Here is a 20,427-nt window from a genome sequence, read left to right as displayed (position 1 = left end):
CCTGCGCTGGTTTCTAATTAATGAAAGCTTTATCTGGTTGTAATGGAATGCAGAGAATAATAATATGCAGGTAAAGTATTTAGTGGAAGAAAAAATATTTTTCGGTGGAAAAGCAAGGCAACTAGAATTTTCTTTAGGAGAAATAAAATTTTCTTTCTTTAATGTCTAATGGTTAGTAATTTTGAAAGAAAATAATGTAGGATAAGTGAATCAGGTAAGCCGTCCATGTTTTAAGTACTTTGTGTACAACTTTTTTCATCATATTCTTGTTTCAACCAAATCATAAAGTCTCATGATGTTTAGTGTAACTTAGAGAGACTGCCAATCCGACTTCCTTTTTTCCCCATATCTGTTTAGTATAGTTGTGCATAATCTTCATGGGATTATAACTCCAATTTGTTTTCAACATTACCCCTCCTTATTATCCTATCTTTGATCTATCTCCTATCTTTCATTTAATTTCTAGACCCATGGCCACCATCTTTCCTTATTCTCTCGAGTAGTCAATCCGGGGGCCCATCATGAGGCAACCGTTGTAGCCCACGAAGCAAGAAATTATATATATATATATATATATATATATATATATATATATATATATATATATATATATATATATATATATATATATATATATATATATATATATATATATATATATATATAGCATCTTCAACTCGACTACCACTTAAGCACGTGCAATGCATATTAAATGTTTAATATAAATTTTAAATTATAAAAATAAAATAATATAATTAAAATTTTTTCTTATTTGTTTGAAGTTTTCTTTTATATTTTTCTATTTATTTACTCCCACAAATATTATAATTAAATATTTTCTTATCTTTTTTATAGATGGTATTTCTCATTGGTTTTCTATCAAAGTTTATATGTATAATCTTTTTCTTTCTTAACTGCTTTTCCAAATTTCTTTCGTATTTTGGTGGAAGCTAGGAATTTTAACTTTCTATTTATTTATTATCATGATTGTAGTTAGATATTTTTTTAATTATCTAAAACAAGGAGTATAATTTTTTTTTCTTGTTGTAATAGTACATAGCGTAGGGTTCCTGTTGTTTCTTTCGCGTCAAAGAATGATTCACCTTTTCTTACGATATACACTATTAGATCGTGCAGTAGCTGCTATGAGATTTGTGCAAGCTGATGAAAGCGATAGTTTTGAGCGCTTTGAGTTCTATGCAAGATGATCTAATGGTTGATGGTATGCAAAAAGGATTAATCATTCTTTCGTGCAAAAGATACAATCCGAACCATAGCAAGGATTGTATAGGTGATTCGGAAAAAGTGGAAAGATATTTTTGAAATAAAAAAAAAAATAATAGAAATAATCCGAACGGAATATCTCTAGAATTCTAAACTCCCCAGTACAATTATATAGATTGTCGTATCGTTGGTCATCTGCCAAACCTCCAATTCTCTCTTGGAAGGTTCTTCATTTAGCAGGATCGAACATTCATCTATCCATGGAACGAGCACTCCTAAACATGCTAGGAGGTGCGAAAACCTATAACTGGCGACTGCTTTAAGAAATGGGAAGCCCTCCCTTTCTTTTCATAGATCGATCAACACAGATGATGGAGTCAAAGATGTTTATTTTCAAATATTTCAAATTTCAGAACTAATTTGACTTCCAATACATCTGTAGAATATTCCATTATAATTAACTTATGCAAGAAATATACATCTTTTTGGTACCCGAGAAATCATTAGGTAGACCTAGTCCAGTAGAGCAGGTCAAAGATCACTCGTCAAATAACCACCATGTTTAAATCTTGAAGTGAGGTGATAAATTTATGGCACACATGGCCGGTGATCATTGGCCCGTCTATTAGATCGAGTCTATTTAATAATTTCTCCCACGTTGGGGTTGGTACGTAGGATTTTCTCTGGTCAAAGTGGGGGAACAAACAAGTCTTCAACTGACCCGCATCGCGTATTTTTTTTTCTGCAACATCGTTCGTTCTGTCTTTATTTTCTTCTCCGATAAAAGGATCACTTCTTTATTTCTCTTACAAGCATTTTCAGAAAGAAATCTTGGCAAGCAACCATGTTTGCCATTATTTAACTATAACATGAGCATAGCTGCAGATATGCCTATATATGCAACGCAATTCAAACGCTATTCTTCACGGTGGCACTGTAGTTGTTCTGCCCATCGTAGTACCTGTTCCACACCATAATCCCGCCATACTTCGCCGTGCTCTTGATCGCCGGCAGCACCTGAGAAGTGAGCGCGCTCGGGGGGATGTACCCACTGCCGGCAGCAGCAGTCGACGCCGGCACCCCCAAGAAGAAGTTGGTCGCCGTCACGCTCGAAGTCCAAGTTTTCCACGCACTGGTCATCTTGCTGATGTCCCCCGACGAGTACTGGCACTGAGGGTTGTTGTAGAACTGGATCCAGACGTAGTTGAAAAGCCCGGTCTTCAGCGCCGTGTTAAGGTGCGCGTCAGGGTAGGGGCACTGCGGGGCCGCCGAGAGGTAGACCTTTTTCCCCCGGCTGCTGAACTGCGACAGAGCCTTCGCGAGGTCGTCGAAGTGGTCGCCGTTGGTTGCCTCGATGTCGAAGTCGATGCCGTCGAGGACGGCGGCGCCGAGGGGGCGAGAGGAGGAGTTGCCGCCGAGGTAGTTGTTCAAGAGGTAGTTGGAGACGTTCTGGGCGTCCGCGGCGGAGGTGAGGGAGTAGCTGCCAGAGGCGCCGCCGAGGGAGAGGAGGACCTTGACGCCGCGGGACTGGCAGGACTGGATGTCGGAGGAGATGCTTTTGCAGGTGCCGGCGGAGGGGTTGCAGTGGCCGGCGAGGTTGAGGACAGGGGTCTGGCCTTTGCCGAAGGTGGTGAGGAAGGCGATGATGACGTAGGAGTAGAGGCCGGTGTTGCAGGTGGAGGCGAGGGTGCCCTCGTTGCCGTTCTGGCCCCAGTAGACGGCGATGCTGCCTGCGTGGGAGCCGGCCACAAGGGCGAGGAGGGCGAGGAGGGAGAAGAAAAGCTTGGAGGCCATGGTGAATGGAAGAGGAGAGTAAAGCTAATGGGGCTTCTCTTCTCTGAACTGGGTTATCGGGAATGGGCGGGAGGTCATGCTTCTTATATAGAAGTGGGGGGTGGGGTGAATTGGTTTATTTATTTATATTTATTTTTTGCAGATAGAATTGACTACTATATCTTTATTCACCGGCGGTTGAGACTGGTAAGAGATGTCGTCACTCGCAGGATCTCGTGCGTGAACTTGTTCATCGCAAAAGCCATCATGCATAGTGGGTTCATTTTGCATGCCTCCGCGTCCCATGCACGCAAGGTGTGTGAGGCATCTGCGGCGCGAGTAACTTCCGAAAGACTGACTCAGTAGGTCGAGAAGGTTTAGCTGCCGCTGCCGTCAACATGCCTTTGTTGATTCCATGCAATTCTCATTTTGACAATTTCTCACGGAGCAAAGTAAGAACTTTCAGAGTTACATTGATTTTGTCAAATTTTAAAATAGGCAACTCGTATAGAATTATATTTTATCAAAAGATAAATTAATATTTTCTAGAATATCTATATTAGCTAGCTAATATATCAACCATAAAGGGAAGCAAATTGACATATATTTATGTATTTCCATGGTGCGCTGGAAAGTAATTCACTCCACGCTAGAGGAAGGGGAAAAAAAAGGATTAATATTGTTGCCACCAAAATTTGATCTAAATCATTGACATTGCATAGAATCTAAAGTAAAATAGTGAGGTTGGTTGACTGAGTTCTGAGATGAGTGGTTGGTCGGGTTAGAGAATATTGAAAACAATCGAGCTCAAACTCAGCTAGAGAAGCCTGTCTAGTGCGACTTGTGTGGCCTGAAATTAGAAAGGAAAGCCTGCTTGCTGGAGTTTGTCCGGTTGTGATCCTCATATGCTTAAGTTAGTTAGATTATAATAGATCTTTCCTAGATCAACTAATGGATGCACAATCATCAATAAGATTTAATCTTTACTTCCACAATAAGAGCATAAAACAGATTTCAACAATAAATAATAAAATAAGAAATATCTCTTATCAAATATTGATACTTGAAATAATCAATAGAGAAGATTTTTCAAAAATCCAAATCGTTTAATCTATAGCTCTCAATGCTGGAAACAATATACTAAAATTTCAGCCAAATCTAGGTATAATCAACCATCTAATCATTCGATATACTAAATTTAATCTTTACTAGCGCCTATTCTTTCTCTTCTTCTACCCTGTTTTTTCTTTGTTTTTTTTCTCTCTCCGTTTTCGTATATCTTAGGTTAACTCACCGAAGCGAGCCGTTTCGTTCTTATCATTTTTTTTGTTTAAATTCAAATGATGTGGGTCCCACATGAGCAGGGACCACACCAACACTCTTAATCTTTTATCTAAGTTGATAATGAGTAGGGACTGGTTAAGGAATTGGGAACCTCTATCTATTTATATGGGAAAGATAGGTGAAAACTATAATATGGAATTCTATATGGCTGCAATTGCATATTCTGCGGGGTCCGATGATTGGGTAATTTTTTCAGAACTCCTAGGTGTGGCTGCGAAAGGCTCAGGCGTGCCACCTATTCAGTGGACGGCTAAGAGGTCCATTTGGCGATCACTTATGATTCATCCACTTTTGCCATGCCACCAAGAAAGCTGTATGAGAAGGAAAACTCTATGCTCACAGTCACTTACAAGCAAAAAACATATTGAGTTTGGATTGCCAGGTTTTTGATCTATCCTATATCCAATGTGATCCGAACTTAGTTCGACTTGATCTTATTTTCACCCCGCATTTTAGATGCAGTGGCTGCATTTAATTAGTGGCAAACGCCCTTTGTATTCCGGTGGGATGCCGCTATGTTGACCTAAAAATCCCTTTAGAATTGGTATAAACCCCTACTTTTTATTAGGTAGTTTATTAGGAGGTGAAATGTTAGTTTTGTCCCTGAAATTAAAAAATAACGATTTCAACAAGTTTTAATTCTAGTAATTTTACATTCAACAACACTTTTATTCGGCGTTTGGTGACCTAAATGGGACCAGCGAGATAATTTTAGATCACTGGTGATCCCTAGTTCGAGGTAATTTGATCTCCGATGATTTAAGAATTAAGATCACCGCATTTAGTATGCTATGTTTCAGTGATTAAAGATTCCGAGGTATCTATGAGTAACCTATTTAGTATTCTATGGAAATCCAAGATCATTTACCATACAATCCCAAAATTACCCATGACATATTCCATAAAAATATATTTATTAAATATATTTTTTTTTAATTCTAATAATTATTTTGATTAAAAGAATAAGGCAAATAGAAGTAATATATTAGACACTTTTACTATATAAATATAAAGTACATTAATATATTTCTACTATAGTTAAAATTATCTTAGAATGGCAATATGACAATAATATGATTAATAATATATATATAATCAATATAATATAATATAATATAATATATATAATATTACATCAATATACTAATGTTATATTAATATACTATTATTTTTGGTAGACCGAGGGGCATATTAGTCCTCAACTTTCAGCTCAAGATCACTGTCCTAGGGTAATCTTGAATTTTCAACTTTAAGGACGAGCATCCCATCACTAGGTTGGGTGGTAATTTGAGAGGTGGGGATGATTTGGGATCACTACCACATAAAATTACCGTAGTGTAACCAAATGTGGTGATCTTATTACCTTCACTTATATCATTCTTGGTCTTAGGATGATCACCTCATACCAAACGCCTCCTTAGTAAAATAAATCAATAATTATTTTGTGTATAACCAACCGGATGAATCAGTGCATCAAACATGTATAGATGATCTTACACGGGTGCAGGAGCACTCGTATGAGAGATGCTAATGGGTGCCCAGCAGACAATTTGTGAACATCACTCCTTTAGGAAGGGATAATGTGTTCGAATATTTTTAAAAGATTCACAGGTTTACATTTTCTAAAAGTCTTGAATCACATCAACTATTGAGAACTTGAGATTTAATTTTTAAGCATGCACGAGTGCAGATTTTAGAACCAACCATATCTACATCAAGCAAGTTCGTGGAGCTCAACGTCTAAAGCCAATCATGGGCTGGGCTTGGGCATAAAAATTTCAAATTGTACATAGGCCCAATGCAAAGACCAATTCAATAAAAAATTAGGCTCGAGGGCCGGCCCATCATCAACTCTGGGCCATGTCCTTCGCGCAAAAGACCATTGACATCTTTTTGCTCACGAGTGATGGTTCGATCACACCCCGGACAAGCTTTTTTGAGAGGTGTGATGTCCATGATCATATGTGATCACACATGATTATAGAACCCTATGGGTAAGGTTTCTCTTATGAGAACATCACACTATGTTATGGATGGGGTAGAGATCAAAAACAAAAAAAGGTAGGAAAGAGATAATGGAGCAGAGTAGGGGCGAGCGAAATAGGGGAGCAGGGTCTGGACCAGGGCCGGCCTGAGCCCTAGGCGATCGAGGCGGTCGCCTAAGGCCTCGGGCCAATGGAAGGCCTTCGGGAGGCTGACCAAAAGGAAGCAAAGGCCCAGGGCCGGTCGGAGCCTTAGGCGACCAAGGTGGTCGCCTAAGGCCTCGGGCCCATGGAAGGCTCCCGGGAGGCTGACCAAAAGGAAGCAAAGGCCTCATATAAAATGGGAACAGGTGCTGGCTACGAGTCTTCCCCCTTGATGGAAGGGAGGTGGAGAGTTTCCTGGCCTGCAGAGGGGCAATTTGGGAAGTTGGGGACAGTAGTTTTGTTTTGGGTGGAGAGAGAGAGAGAGGAGGGATTTGGTTGGCTTGATACACGTCTGAAGCCACTCTTATCTTTCATCCCTTCTCTTTTTTGGTTTTGGTCTTGGTTTTCCTTCCCTCGCATTACTCCTGATCGATCCAGCTGGGCCATCAGGAAGAAAGATAGGGGGATTGGAGATGGACTTCTTGGAGGGTGGAGAAAGAAAAGGAGGGAGGGGGGGTTGAATGGCTGCTGTGCTGTGATGTTGCAGCGGCTGCTTGGGTACTCACTTGAAGGGGAGATGGTGGGATGGGACTTTTATTAATTAGATGGAGGGAATTTCCCATAATGCCCCTACTTTCTCTTATAGAGAAGTTCCTTTCTGGACAAATTCTTTCCTTTACCTTGACCATGATGTGCCATGGGATAACCTTTTCCTACTCTGTTCTTGCTTGACATGGTAAACAGTATTGCCAAGCATTATTTCAGTTATTTAATTAGTTTCATAGGCCCTTCCTTAAGCATAATTACTATTCCGTGCTTCTATTCAAAAATTATATTAAACTGAAAAGACTTTTTATCTGTCTTTGTTGCACACATTCATTTTTGTTGAAATAATGTACTTAATGGCTATCTATTGTCATATCTTTTTTCTAAGTATTTTATACTTATTCAATTTTTTTATTATTAAAAAAAGGCCTCATTCACTGAATCCGTCTTAGGCCTACAAATGTATTGGGCCACCCCCGGTTGGACCAAGATATGCGTTCGTGTATTCGTGGATTGGCGACAAGGAGCAGAAGGATTCCGAGGAGGATTCCGACAACCTCGGCCGCATCAGCTCTGGGTCCAACGACGAGGCAGGTGGAAGCAAGCGTAAGGAAAGCCAAAACACTCAAAGCGTGATACAGTGAAGACCAGAAGATGGCAGAATGCCCATTTCATCAAGTCGCTTTAGCTAAAGATTGCTGAGTTTGGGCCTCAGGCCCAATTACCAAGGTGGATGGTCCGGAAGTGAAAGAGGCTGGCGCCCAATGGGTGCCCGCCGGAAGCAGAGCGAACACACTTTGATGCAGGACGGAGATAGGGAAGGAGAGACAGAGGGAAAGAGGAGAAGAAGAGGTGGAAGAAGAAGAGAAGAGAGGAGGAGGAAGAAGAAAGGAGACTAATTTTCATTCGTCATTCATTAAAACCCTAAACATGAGGATGGACCCATATATATAGGGTCACAAAATAACAAATAAATCTTTACAAATAAAACAATTCCAAAAAGGCCCTAAAATGACAATATACAAATAAACCCAAATGACAATATGCAAACAAACCGAATTAACATAAAATTAATCCAACTAAAATAAATCAATCTAAAATAAAATCAAGCTGCCTGAATCGGCTGGGACTCGCTGAGCTAGCTGGATCCTGTGGCGACCGACTGACCTGGCACTGGTGTCCGCACCAACTCTTTCCGGGTGGAAAGTAGTCGATCTCGACGAAAGTGGCTCGGTAAAGCCCCGATAATACTCCAACAAGTCCAGATCAATCGGCGGTCTCTTCTCATGCTGGATCTAAGTGTAATCGGACTTTGGTCGTCCACGCCAACGAACCAAAAAACACTGGATGCCTCTATCACTGTCAAAAACTATTTGCTCGGTTAAAATAGAATCAATATGCTCTTTTTGTGCTCGATGGAAGATAAAAAGAAACGAAGATGGCATGGAATCAATAATAGGATAAACATCGAGCGCAAGAGAGTGTGCAGCAAAAGAGTCATCAGGGATTGCAACTAAATCTTTAATATTAAGAGTAAAGCTATGACCAAAATCAAATGGAAAGTCAATGGCATAGGCGTCAGTGCCATCCTTGTGCAACACCCTGAATGGTCCAATACTTAGAGACTGCAATTCCTGAAGACGGATCATTACGTAACCCCAAGTTTGAAATTCTTTAGCACGAAAATCAGCTTGCATCTTATATTGAGCAGTACATGCATGAATGCTCTTATGAATTTCCTGATACAACTTATGAATGTATTGTGTAAATGCATATGCAGGCTCAGAAATTCTAATATTAGTTTCGATGGGTTGTGCGAGGGCATATCCAACTACATTCATGGTAGACTGGTCAGACTCGCTATCTGACTGTGCGAGGGAGCTAGGTGTAGTGTGGGTGCATCCTAGGGTTTCAGATTTGTCATCACACTCTTCCTCAATGTCCTGAATGTCATCGAGGTTTGGTTCATAGATTTGCTCCTCTAAGTCATCTATGTCACCTCCCTGCTCTTGCTGAGCAATAACGAAAAATTTGTTAGCACATTGGGAGGTAACGTGACCAAAATCTTGGCATTTGTAACACCAAATTTTGGAATGTGGTTTGGGAGGCTCACCAAGGATTTTCTTGTCGTTAGTGCCTCGGCGTGGGACATAGGCAGTAGGAGGGGGCCTAGGAGTAGTGGACCCTATAGAAGGTGTGGGCCCTGAGAAATTAGGGCCCGTAGAAGTGCTCCGTGTGTCAGGGCACCTTACAAATGTGGATTTAGTGTTCCATCGATTAAGAAGATCGTCTTGATATCTCCTAGCTAACAGCTATTACATATTGAGGGGTACGTATTTTTCTTTAAGTCTCCCTTTCATCTCTACCCAATCAGTTATTACATATTGATATCTCCTAGCTAACAGCTGTTCAGTATTTTGCTAGAAAAGCTTAGCTCGACCAATGAGCTTCATTCTAGCAAACCGGACCTTCTTGTTGTCAGACAAATTGTACCACTCAAAGAAGTGGTCCATTTCGTGTAACCAATCTGAGAAGACTTTCGGGTCAAGACGACCATCAAAAGTGGGGGCTTCAACCCTAATGCCTCTCATTATATTTTCATCAAGGTCACGAGGTTCTCTGGGCTCTAGTTATGTTAGTAACCTTTATCAATATTACGGAAGGGACCGGGTTCTCTAGGGCGAGGGTAGGCATGATGATGACATGGAACAGACCTATTACCAAAATGTCCTGTCGAACAGAGCCTTGTTGTTCTAGAATTTGTTCTAGGGTTTTGTCCCCTTCAAGACCCGATAAATGGGAGGCACTAGCTTCCTTGGGTTCAATAACCCTCTGAAGTGAAGCCTCAATTGAATCAAGTTGGGCATTAACCTGAGTGGACATTGTGGTTAGGTCATGAATTCGGGCATTATTGGCTTGGGCTTGGGCAGTGGTGTCTTGGATAGCCTTTAATAGGGCTTCGATATTGGAATCCATGTCCAATTGGGACTCAGAATGAGATGCGACATGACCACTACATAGATGCATGAAATGAATGAAGATATGTATGATCCTACCGACTATAGAGGTTCCTAAGTAGACCTAATGCATGAAAGTAATTTGAAATTGCAAAGTATATGCTCAATATAATCGGAAGCTAACTCAAGCAATTAAAATTGACTTTGAATTACGTAATAAATTCAGATAAGTAGTTGCAGTCAAATAGTACTAGTTTTCAGTGTGTTGCAGGGCTGTATAGAGCCTCAAAGACTCCCAAAGATTTGGTACCCTACAATTAATAACAAAGATAGGCCACTACTTGAGTTTTGGTGTTGTCTGGAGGAGGTGTGCTGAAATTTTCAGAAAGCAATACCAATAGAGCACATAAGAGTTAATTAATTCTAAATTTAGATAAACAAATAAAATTTGTAGTAAAGGAAGAAACCTGACCTGGGTTGGGGCGACGATCAGAAGCAAATAGCGCGAATCGGGTTTGAGCACAGCAACTCGGCAGGTCTGATCTAAGCAACTTATGGGCCTGATCAATTTTGGTTGGTGGGCTTGCACAAGAAAGGGCCTGTTGAAATTGGGCCCAACAGGCCTACGGGTTAGGCGCCCGCATCAGAGAAAGCAGGGTGGGCGGGCCGGAGTGAGGGTGGGCCTTGAGAGGGGTGTGCGGGTGGTTTGGGCCCGATGAGAAAGGAGGGTGGTAGGGAGCGTGGAGTCGGCCTGTGAAGGAAGAGGACCGGGGGGGGGGGGAGGGAAATGAGCCTGAGGTGGTGTGAAGAGGGTTCCATGTTGAAACCCTCAATGAAATGAAAGGGCGGCGGGGGGGGGGGGGGGGGGGGGGGGGGGTGAAGTGGTGGTGGAGGCGGTGGTTTTGCAGCGTGGCGAGCAGAGGAGGGGGGGCAGCGGTGAAGCAAGGAGGGGAAGGAGGCGGCGGTGGTGGCAATCGGGCGGTCGCAGGAGCGGCGGGGACAGCGACGGCGAGGCGGCGCGGCTCGGTGGGGAGGGAGAAGACGGGGCTCGGGCGATTGCGGATCTCGACGGCGGCAGGAGGCGGCACGGGCGGAGGCGGCGAAGGCGGAGCGGCACGGGTGGAGGAGCTCGGATGGGATGCTCGACGGCGGTGTTCGTCGGCGGGGAGGCGGCGCTGCGGTGGAGTTCTCGAGGAAGAAAGGTGAGCAGTTTTTTTTTTCTTTTTTTTTTCTTTTTCTCTCGCTCTCTCTGTTTTTTTTTTAATAGAGATCTGGTAGTGTTCGGGTTAATGGGCACAACCCGCTCCGCTAACCTGTTTCGCGCCTGATACCATTTTTTAATGAAACCCAAAATGATTCGAGTTAACGGGCATGATCCGACCCGATAACCTGTTACGTACCCGTTAGCGTGTTTCTTCTTCGTGGGTTGTTGTAGGTGGTTACGCCAGCGTCCGTGGCGATCGGTGCGTGGGGTGCGGTGGCGGTTGAAGACGGTGGGGGCTCGGGGAGGAGGGGCTACGCTCTTCTCCATGGAGCGGAGGTGGGCTTCGCCGTGGAGGATGGTCTCGAAGTAGCGGACACGGCGGCCGGCATCGTGCTGGATGGGCTGCACGTGGGGGCTCTGCAGTTTCTTCCGGAGCTTCTTCCGCTTGTGGTGGCCGCCGGACTTCGTGGCGACGGCTGCGGGGAAGGGGCCGCGTCGGCAGATGAGGGCGGGGGCGTTCTTCATCCGGATCCAGCCACGGTCGGCGGCAACGTGGGATGGAGGATCGGCATCAGAGTGCTCGGGAGGGCGCGTGGCGGCAGTGGTGGAGCATGCGGGCGCGGTTCTTCGCCAGCCATCTCAGGCTTCCACGTTCAACTTCCGTTTTTCTTTTTATTTGGGGAGGAAAAGGAAACGGATCACTCGGAAGGGGCTCTGTTTGGAGGCTCCGGCATGGAAGAACAAGGACAAACCCAGCATAAACCGGATCGGGGCTTTAGCAACAGAGGCTAAGCCTGCCAAAAGCTTTGATACCAAAGCTGATGAAGGACGGAGATAGGTAAGGAGAGACAGAGGGAAAGAGGAGAAGAAGAGGGGGAAGAAGAAGAGAAGAGAGGAGGAGGAAGAAGAAAGGAGACTAATTTTTATTCATCGTTCATTAAAACCCTAAACAATGGACCCATATATATAGGGTCACAAAATAACAAATAAACTCCTACAAATAAAACAATTCCAAAAAGGCTCTAAAATGACAATATGCAAATAAACAGAAATAACAATATGCAAACAAACCCAATTAACATAAAATTAATCCAACTAAAATAAATCAATCTAAAATAAAATCAAGCTGGCTGAATCGGTTGGGACCTGCTGAGCTAGCTGGATCCTGTGGCGACTGGCTGACATGGCACTGGTGTCCGCACCACACTTCCAATTACAACCCCATGAAAGTGATAAATCTATCTGATGAGAGTACAAAAGTAAAATTTTTATACCATCTTAAATTAGTATTATAGCTAATCTTTATTAATAAAATTAATTAATTAATGTTTTATTTCTGTTTGAGTGCAAGTAATCCAAGAGACCTAGTAACTCTGGGTTTGAGCCCAATGCCCGGCAGCCCAAGCTCAACAAATTTTCCAACGTCCGCAGCATGGGGGCTTTGAAATTTCCCAACTTCTCAACTATCCGTGACCTCCCAGAACATGCAACAGGATCAACATCCCATCTCCTCTGTTTAGGAACAAACCCAACATTCCAAGCCGAGTCCTCCACTTTCTTTACAGCAAATGAATTCCAGCCATCAGAGGAGTCTTCTCAACTTCCCAACATAAATGTCTTCCCAGCTTCTCATCCCATCTACCCGTGAAGCACATTCCCACAAACAGAGCACGCGTCCGTGAGGAGTTTTCCAGCATTTGTGGTGACGTGCGCAACTCCCAAGCATATCAGCAACGTTTGTGATATCCTTCTCAACATCTGGAGCTTCCCAAACTTCTGCAACATCCCCAGCATTCATCTCCCAACCGGATCATTCCAACCCGTGTCTCATCCATTCCCAAAACATTCCCAGCTGAAGAGTCCCAAGCGATTCAACTTCATCCCGCATCTCAAGCAACCGGATCATCCCCAAACCTCCACGCATCTCATTAGCCGCGCCTTCATCATGCTATAAGAGGGAGGCCAGGGAGAAGAGAAGGAGCAAGGTGGAGAGGCTACGGAACCACCGAAGCACAACATCTACACCTCCTCTTCCGATCCATCTACTCAGCCGAGCGTGCGAAGGAGGAGGCAGCAGCCATGCTTGGGAGGAGAGAACCATTCGGAAGGGAACCCCCCACCCCATTCAACTCCAAGCTTTTTATCCAGGAGGACACCTTTCATTTCTTTTTGGAGGCCACTACATCTCCCTGGGAGTCCACGAAGGAGAGAAGCTATCCGGTGGAGATGGGGAGCGTGGAAAAGAAAAGAAACAGAGTGCTGTGTTTCTAAATGAAAAGGGAGAAAGAGTTTATGTTTTATTCTTTTTCTTTGCTAATCCCTTTTACAAAAATACTTCCATCTCATATGAGTAGCTAAATCTCTTTTAGCTAAGGCTAGGGAAAAGTCTAGCATTTTCTTTATGTATTTTCTTTAATCATCAATGGGTTTTTAATGTTTTTGATTTGATTTATGGTGCAGTAGATTTATAAGAATTATTTCAAACTTGTATATTTTCTTTGATTTGTTATTCCCCCGGGTATAACAGATGCTTAGAAATCCCTGTAGTTTAAAATAGAATTACTGTAATGCTGCCCATAAAACTAAATCTATTTTATTAACGATTAATTGGTATTTTCACCGCTTCACTTTCCGGTTAGGTCTTTACTCATATCTAACTGAGATAATAGGTGATTTTAAGAAAAGCATAATGAAGTGCTAGGCTGAATCCTGATGCCTTAGTTATATCCTTGTCAATTCTAATATTATTTAGCCTTTAGTTTTTGATCACTGTCAAATCCCTGTGGATTCGATCTCGGACTTACCGAGAATATTACTTCGCTACACCCTATACTTGGGGTATCCTACGTTTAATTTTTCTTTTAAAAAGAGCAAGATTAAAATCGTAGCCAGTTTTTGGCGTCGTTGCCGGGGATTTGCAACGTGCGAACGAGAACAAGGCTGCAAATTTCAATTTTCAATTTCTAGTTCTTCAATCTTTCTTTATTTTTAACACGGCTGAAATTTCAAATCTTTTCAGATTCAAGGACGACACAAAGCGGGACCAGTAACGAGGAAGATCAAGATCACATTTTTGGATTTCCGGAGTGAACGAACTCCGGCCGTGAGTATTTAAATTAATTTTCCTATTTTGTTCATACTAGTTCTATTTTTCCTAGATTAGAATTTTACTCTTGTTTAAATTTTTTTTAAAAAAATTATTAATTAAAATAATAAAATAATAATAATAAATTAAATAAAAAAAAGAAAAAAAAAATTAGCTAGTTTGCTTGATCAACTATTCAAATGCAATTTAATGTCATGACATAATGTTTAAAAATTTTCTTAATTGTTGCATATAGTATAAAGCATTTGCATAAAATAATCTAAGGGCTGAACCCATTGAAAAGATAAGGTTGGAATTTCATCACTCGTCCTTAGCCCAAAAATCATCCCAGTGCATAAATATCCTAAGCCTAATTAAAATCAACTAGACGTTGGCCCCTAAGAATATTCGAGCTCGATAGGACGAAGACCACTGAAAGTTGCATCAATTCGCTCTGTGGCCCGATCGATGTCTAGGCAAGCTTTGTCCCTCTAAGTGATTGAAGGGAGATAGTTTCTGTTCGAGGAAAGTGAGTTTTAAGTGGGACCTTTGCTATACGCATCGTGACCCCTCCACTTACCTGGGAGCTTACCTGGTCGACTAAGGTTACTAGACCGGATTGGAGGCTTAGGTGTTCTCTTCAAACCAGTTAGGAGCTGTCTAGAATTTTTAGAAAAATATTAGAAATTGTTGGGTGATGTTTTAATGCATGTTTAATTTTAATTAAGTTTTTTTTGTTAGGGAGTTTATTTAGATCTCTTTAGGTGGTACTTGTACCAACCCAAAAAAAATAATAAAATAAAATAATAAAATAATATTATATATATATATTTCAGTATATGCTGTTGTAGGAGAGAGATAAAACGAATAGATTATTTCGAGTTGAATCAAGAGATAAAAATTTAATTGTTCAAAATTCAAATAATCAAATGGAAGATAATGGTAGTAATCAGGGAGATAATGAATTTCAAAACGACTTACCTATTAGAACGCTTCATGATTATCTACAACCCACTAGGACCAGTACCCCATCTTGTATGGTTATTCCTACTGCTGCGGGAGCTTTTGACATGAAACCAGGAATAATCCAATTACTCCCAAAGTTTCACGGACTTGACTCTGAAAGTTCCTATTTGCATCTGAAAGAATTTGATAAAGTATGTTCAACACTTCATTTCAATGATGTCACTGAAGAGGTAGTTAAGCTTAAGTTATTTCCTTTTTCTTTAAAAAAAAAAGCTAAGTCATGGTTACACTCCTTAAGGCCTAGGACCATAGCTACCTGGCAAGAAATGACAAGAGAATTTTTAAAGAAATTCTTTCCAACACATAAAACAAACACACTTAGAAGAAATATCATGAACTTTGCACAAAAAGATGGAGAAACATTTTTTCAGTGTTGGAAAAGATTTAAGGACCTTCTGCTTGCTTGCCCACATCATGGATATGAAATTTGGAGGGTCATTAGTTTCTTTTATGATGGTTTGTCCTCCAATATGAGACAATTTGTAGAAATGATGTATAATGGTGAATTCATGAGTAAGGAACCAAATGAAGCCTGGGATTATTTTGATCTTTTAGCAGAAAATGCACAAGCTTGGGATACAACAGATAAAAATGAAAAATCAAAAATAGCACCTAATGCAAAAGGAGGAATATATCTTATTAAAGATGATAATGACGTCAATGTAAAATTGCTAATCTGACTAGGAAGGTTGAAGCCATGGAATTAAGCAAAGCCAATATAGGAAAAGCACAAACTATTGTTGAGAGTATATGTGGAATTTGCGAGAGTAATGTACATGTGACCAAGGATTGTCGTACAATCCCTGCTTTTCAAGAAGTGTTGCATGATCAAGAAAATTTCACCAATACTTATAAAAGACCATTTTCAGAAACATATAATCCTAATTGGCGAAACCATCCTAACTTTAGTTGGAGACATGGACCCACTGCCGATGAATCTCAAGGAAATTCTGTTCCTACTCCTTATGTGCCACCACATAGGAAATCCCTTGAAGATACTTTGCAAACTTTCATGCAAGGGCAGACTCAAATAAATCAGAATACAATGCAATCACTCCAAGAACTTAAAAATTCTGTAGGTAGAATTGAGGCTCAACTCAATGTTAAGAAAAAAGGGACATTTCCAGCCCAACCTCAATCTAACCCAAAAGGTCAACATGAGATCCATGAAGCAAGCAAGTTCATCCCAACCAAAATTTGAACAAGTTAAGTCTGTCACAACCCTTCGTAGCGAAAAAATAATTAACAAAGAAATTCCGACAAAAGATGACAAACATGAAAAATCTATTGAAAAGAAGGATGAAGATGATAATGAACAAGATGAATCAATACCCCATCACAAGATAGTTGCTTCATTCCCTCAGCGCTTGCTTGCAGCTAAAAAGGAAATACCTGATCAATAAATTTTGGATATCTTTAAACAAGTAAAGATTAACATTCCTTTATTAGATGCCATTAAGCAGATCCCATCTTATGCCAAATTTTTAAAAGATCTTTGTACCATAAAGCAAAAGCTTTATGTACAAAAGAAAGCTTTTCTAACTGAACAGGTGAGTGCTATTCTCAAACACAACACCCCACCTAAATATAAAGATCCTGGTTGTCCTACCATATCTTGCATCATAGGAAACTTCAGGATACAACGAGCCCTTCTTGATTTAGGTGCAAGTGTTAACTTACTGCCCTATTCAGTTTATCAACAGTTAGGACTTGGTGAACTAAAACCTACCAAGGTTACTCTCCAACTTTCCGATTGATCTATAAAGATACCAAGAGGAGTAGTCGAGGATGTACTTGTCCAAATTGATAAACTCTATTTTCCAGTCGACTTCATAGTATTAGATACCCAGCCTGTCATGAACTGTACCACTCCAATATCTGTCATCTTAGGCCGCCCATTTCTAGCTACTTCCAATGCTTTGATCAACTGTCGAAATGGAATAATGAAAATGTCATTCGAGAATATGACTATAGATTTTAATATATTTAACATTTGCAAACAACCCGATAATGACAACGAAAATGATGAAATTCATGGAGTTAATCTGATCGACTCCATTGTAGAAGATGCTCTTGTCCCATCTCTTTCTTCTGATCCTTTAGAAACATGCCTAACTCATTTCGAAAATACAGAGATAAACCAAAACTTTAGAGAAATCAGTGCTATATTAGATTCAGCTCCTTTATTGGATACGGATAGGTGGAAATCTCGTTTCGAAGAATTGCCCCCATGCAACAATAGTCCTTTACCATCTAGTGTTCAAGCACCTAAACTTGAGCTAAAACCGTTGCCATCTGAGCTCAAGTACGCATACCTTGGTCAAGAAGAAACTTTTTCTGTGATCATATCATCCCAACTCGAACAAAGTCAAGAATTAAAATTGTTAGAAATTCTCAAAGAACATAAGGGAGCAATAGGGTGGACAATTGCTGATATCATGGGAATTAGTCCCTCAATTTGCACTCATAGAATCCACCTAGAAGCTGATGCCAAACCTTCTTGTCAATCTCAACATCGATTAAACCCAAACATGAAGGATGTGGTTAGGACAGAAGTTCTGAAACTTCTGGATGCGGGAATGATTTACCCAATTTCAGATAGTAAATGGGTAAGTCCTACCCAAGTGGTCCCAAAAAAATCTGGTGTTATTGTAGTCAAAAATGCCAACAATGAATTAGTTCCAACTAGGGTCCCCACTAGTTGGCGTGTATGCATTGACTATAGAAAACTTAATTCTGTCACTAGGAAGGATCACTTTCCTCTACCTTTTATTGATCAAATCTTAGAAAGGTTGGCGGGTCATAAATTTTATTGCTTCCTAGATGGCTATTCCGGTTACAACCAAATTGCAATTGATCTTGAAGATCAGGAAAAGACCACTTTTACATGTCCTTTTGGCACATTTGCTTACAAGAGAATGCCATTTGGGTTATGTAATGCTCCTGCAACCTTCCAAAGATGCATGCTCAGTATTTTCTCTGACATGGTTGAGCGCTTTTTGGAAGTCTTCATGGATGATTTTTCGGTTCTCGGCTTCTCTTTTGAAAACTATGTGGACCATTTAAGGCTAGTCTTAATTCGGTGTGAGGAGAAGAATCTAATCTTAAATTGGAAAAAGTGCCATTTCATGGTGTTGCCCAGATAGACAACCCAAGAGGGGGGGGTGAATTGAGTTTTAAAATAATTTTGCAATTAAAACGTTTGTGGATGACTAATTAATACTGTTGCAAGTTGATTAATTAGTTGCTATGTGCTGTGAGTGAAATGAGAGTAAGAGAGAGAGACACAAGCAATCACAAACACAATATTTTTATAGTGGTTCGGAGCTAACCCTTGCTCCTACGTCCACTCCCCAAGTCTCACTTGGGAATTCACTATAACCCCTCGAATTACAACCGGTTGTTTTCCAGGCTCACAACCAAACTTGTTGTTTTACGAGGTCACAACGAACTCGGTCGGTTTTCCCAGGCTCACCGACTAGAACCACCCCGATTGTTTTTTCGGGATCACAATCGAACCCTTACACCGTTGGTTTCAACCTAGGCTCACCAACAAACCTATATACCCTTGATTCAATCCCCTGATTGAATCAAGTAAGGACAAGATGGAAAGAACAAAGACAAATAGAAAAAATAGAGCTTCTAAAAAGCAGATATACAGCGATATTAATAAGAGTAAAGTTAAGAGCCCTCAAACACGTTTGAGTTGGAGAAGAGAAGGGCTTCTTGAACTTTGGGTCTCCTCTTGAAAATCTGGAAGACTTGAAGGCAGGAGGAGACTTCTTTTAATGCTGAAAAGAGTCGGTTGAATGGAGTTAATGGCCCTCTTCCTTCTTTTCCGTTGAAATCAGTTTGCAGAGAAAGGATGCTTGATTTCTTTGAGTGGAATGGTACTCCTCTGCCTTGCTACAGTCCTCTGTGGCTATTTAAGCCATCCCCCACGAAAACTAGCCGTTAGACACATTTTTCTGCCCGTTCTGCACACTCTGCACATCCTAACAATGTGTCCGTTGGGGCCGGAGTCGACTCGCGCGATCTGGAGTCGACTCGGCTGTAACAGGAGTCGACTCATGCTTTTCTGGAGTCGGCTCGGCAACTGTTCCGAATTTGAATTAAAGTGACCTCCTCGACTGGGAGTCGACTCAACTTAACCCGGAGTCGACTCGCCAAAAACTGGAGCTGACTTGGCATTCTTGGAGTTGGCTCATCCCATGGAATTCATGGAGCTATTTTTCAACTTGGCCCACTCGAGTCGACTCGACAGTCCTGGGAGTCGACTCGGCGCTCAGAGCCCGAACTCCCTATCTTCTGTCTTTTGGCTTGTCCAGTCTTGGAGTCGACTCGAACTGTTCCGGAGTCGACTCGGCTCTCAGTTTCCAAAACTCAGTCTTCTGCCTTTTTGGTGTAGCGCTGCCTTGGAGTCGACTCGAGCTGTCTTGGAGTCGACTCGGCTCTCAGAGACAACAATTTGGTCTACTGTCTTTTGGGGTCGCGTTGTCTCGGAGTCGACTCGCGCATTGCGGGAGTCGACTCGGATCTCAGTGTCCGAAAACTGCTCTCTGACTTTTGCCTTGAATACAACTGAGAGTCGACTCTCGCTTTCTTTGGAGTCGACCTGCCAACCATCGGAGTCGACTCGCGTTCCTCAGGAGTCGACTCGGCTCTCAGGGTCGAAACTTGCTCTCTGACTTTTTGTCTGTAACTCCCTGGAGTCGACTCAAACTACTCCGGAGTCGACTCGGTAAGCATTGGAGTCGACTCGCGCACTTCAGGAGTCGACTCGCTGACAGGTTATAAATTGTGTCTTTCTGTTCATCTGTCTGTTCTCAGTCGGAGTCGACTCGTAATGTTCCGGAGTCGACTCGAGCCCGTGCCAGTGCTTCTGATACGCTTGGAGTCGACTCGTAATATCCCGGAGTCGACTCGAGTCTCAGACTTTGGTTCAAACTGACTTCTTAACTTATCCAAAATATCTTGAACCAAATCTAGAAACACTTAGACAAGATTTTCACTGAAACACTTGATTGAATTCATTAGTAAACAAAAGATATACTCAAATGCTTTGAGCTCATCAAAATCAAATAGGGTTATAATCAATCACTCCACAATCTCCCCCTTTTTGATGATGACAAAACATTGAGT

General features: G+C 41.6%; 1 protein-coding gene and 1 non-coding gene across 2 annotated transcripts; both read right to left on the bottom strand.

Annotated features, from left to right (window-relative positions):
* Nucleotides 1-1,957: 1,957 nt before the first annotated feature.
* Nucleotides 1,958-3,081, bottom strand: LOC103696799 (acidic endochitinase-like). Its single transcript, XM_008778516.4, has one exon. It carries the CDS (start codon nt 3,016-3,018, stop codon nt 2,134-2,136), a length of 885 nt encoding a protein of 294 aa, XP_008776738.1. The 5' UTR covers nt 3,019-3,081; the 3' UTR covers nt 1,958-2,133.
* A 12,518-nt stretch (nt 3,082-15,599) lies between these two features.
* On the bottom strand, nt 15,600-15,706 carry LOC120104851. The gene has a single exon (XR_005507207.1). It is a non-coding gene; the product is annotated as a small nucleolar RNA R71 (small nucleolar RNA).
* Nucleotides 15,707-20,427: the final 4,721 nt, after the last annotated feature.

This window comes from Phoenix dactylifera, unplaced genomic scaffold, assembly GCF_009389715.1.
Source record: "Phoenix dactylifera cultivar Barhee BC4 unplaced genomic scaffold, palm_55x_up_171113_PBpolish2nd_filt_p 000121F, whole genome shotgun sequence".
Taxonomy (NCBI): domain Eukaryota; kingdom Viridiplantae; phylum Streptophyta; class Magnoliopsida; order Arecales; family Arecaceae; genus Phoenix; species Phoenix dactylifera.
Note: the sequence above shows the minus strand (reverse complement) of the source record. Positions and strands in the feature narration are given on the sequence as shown.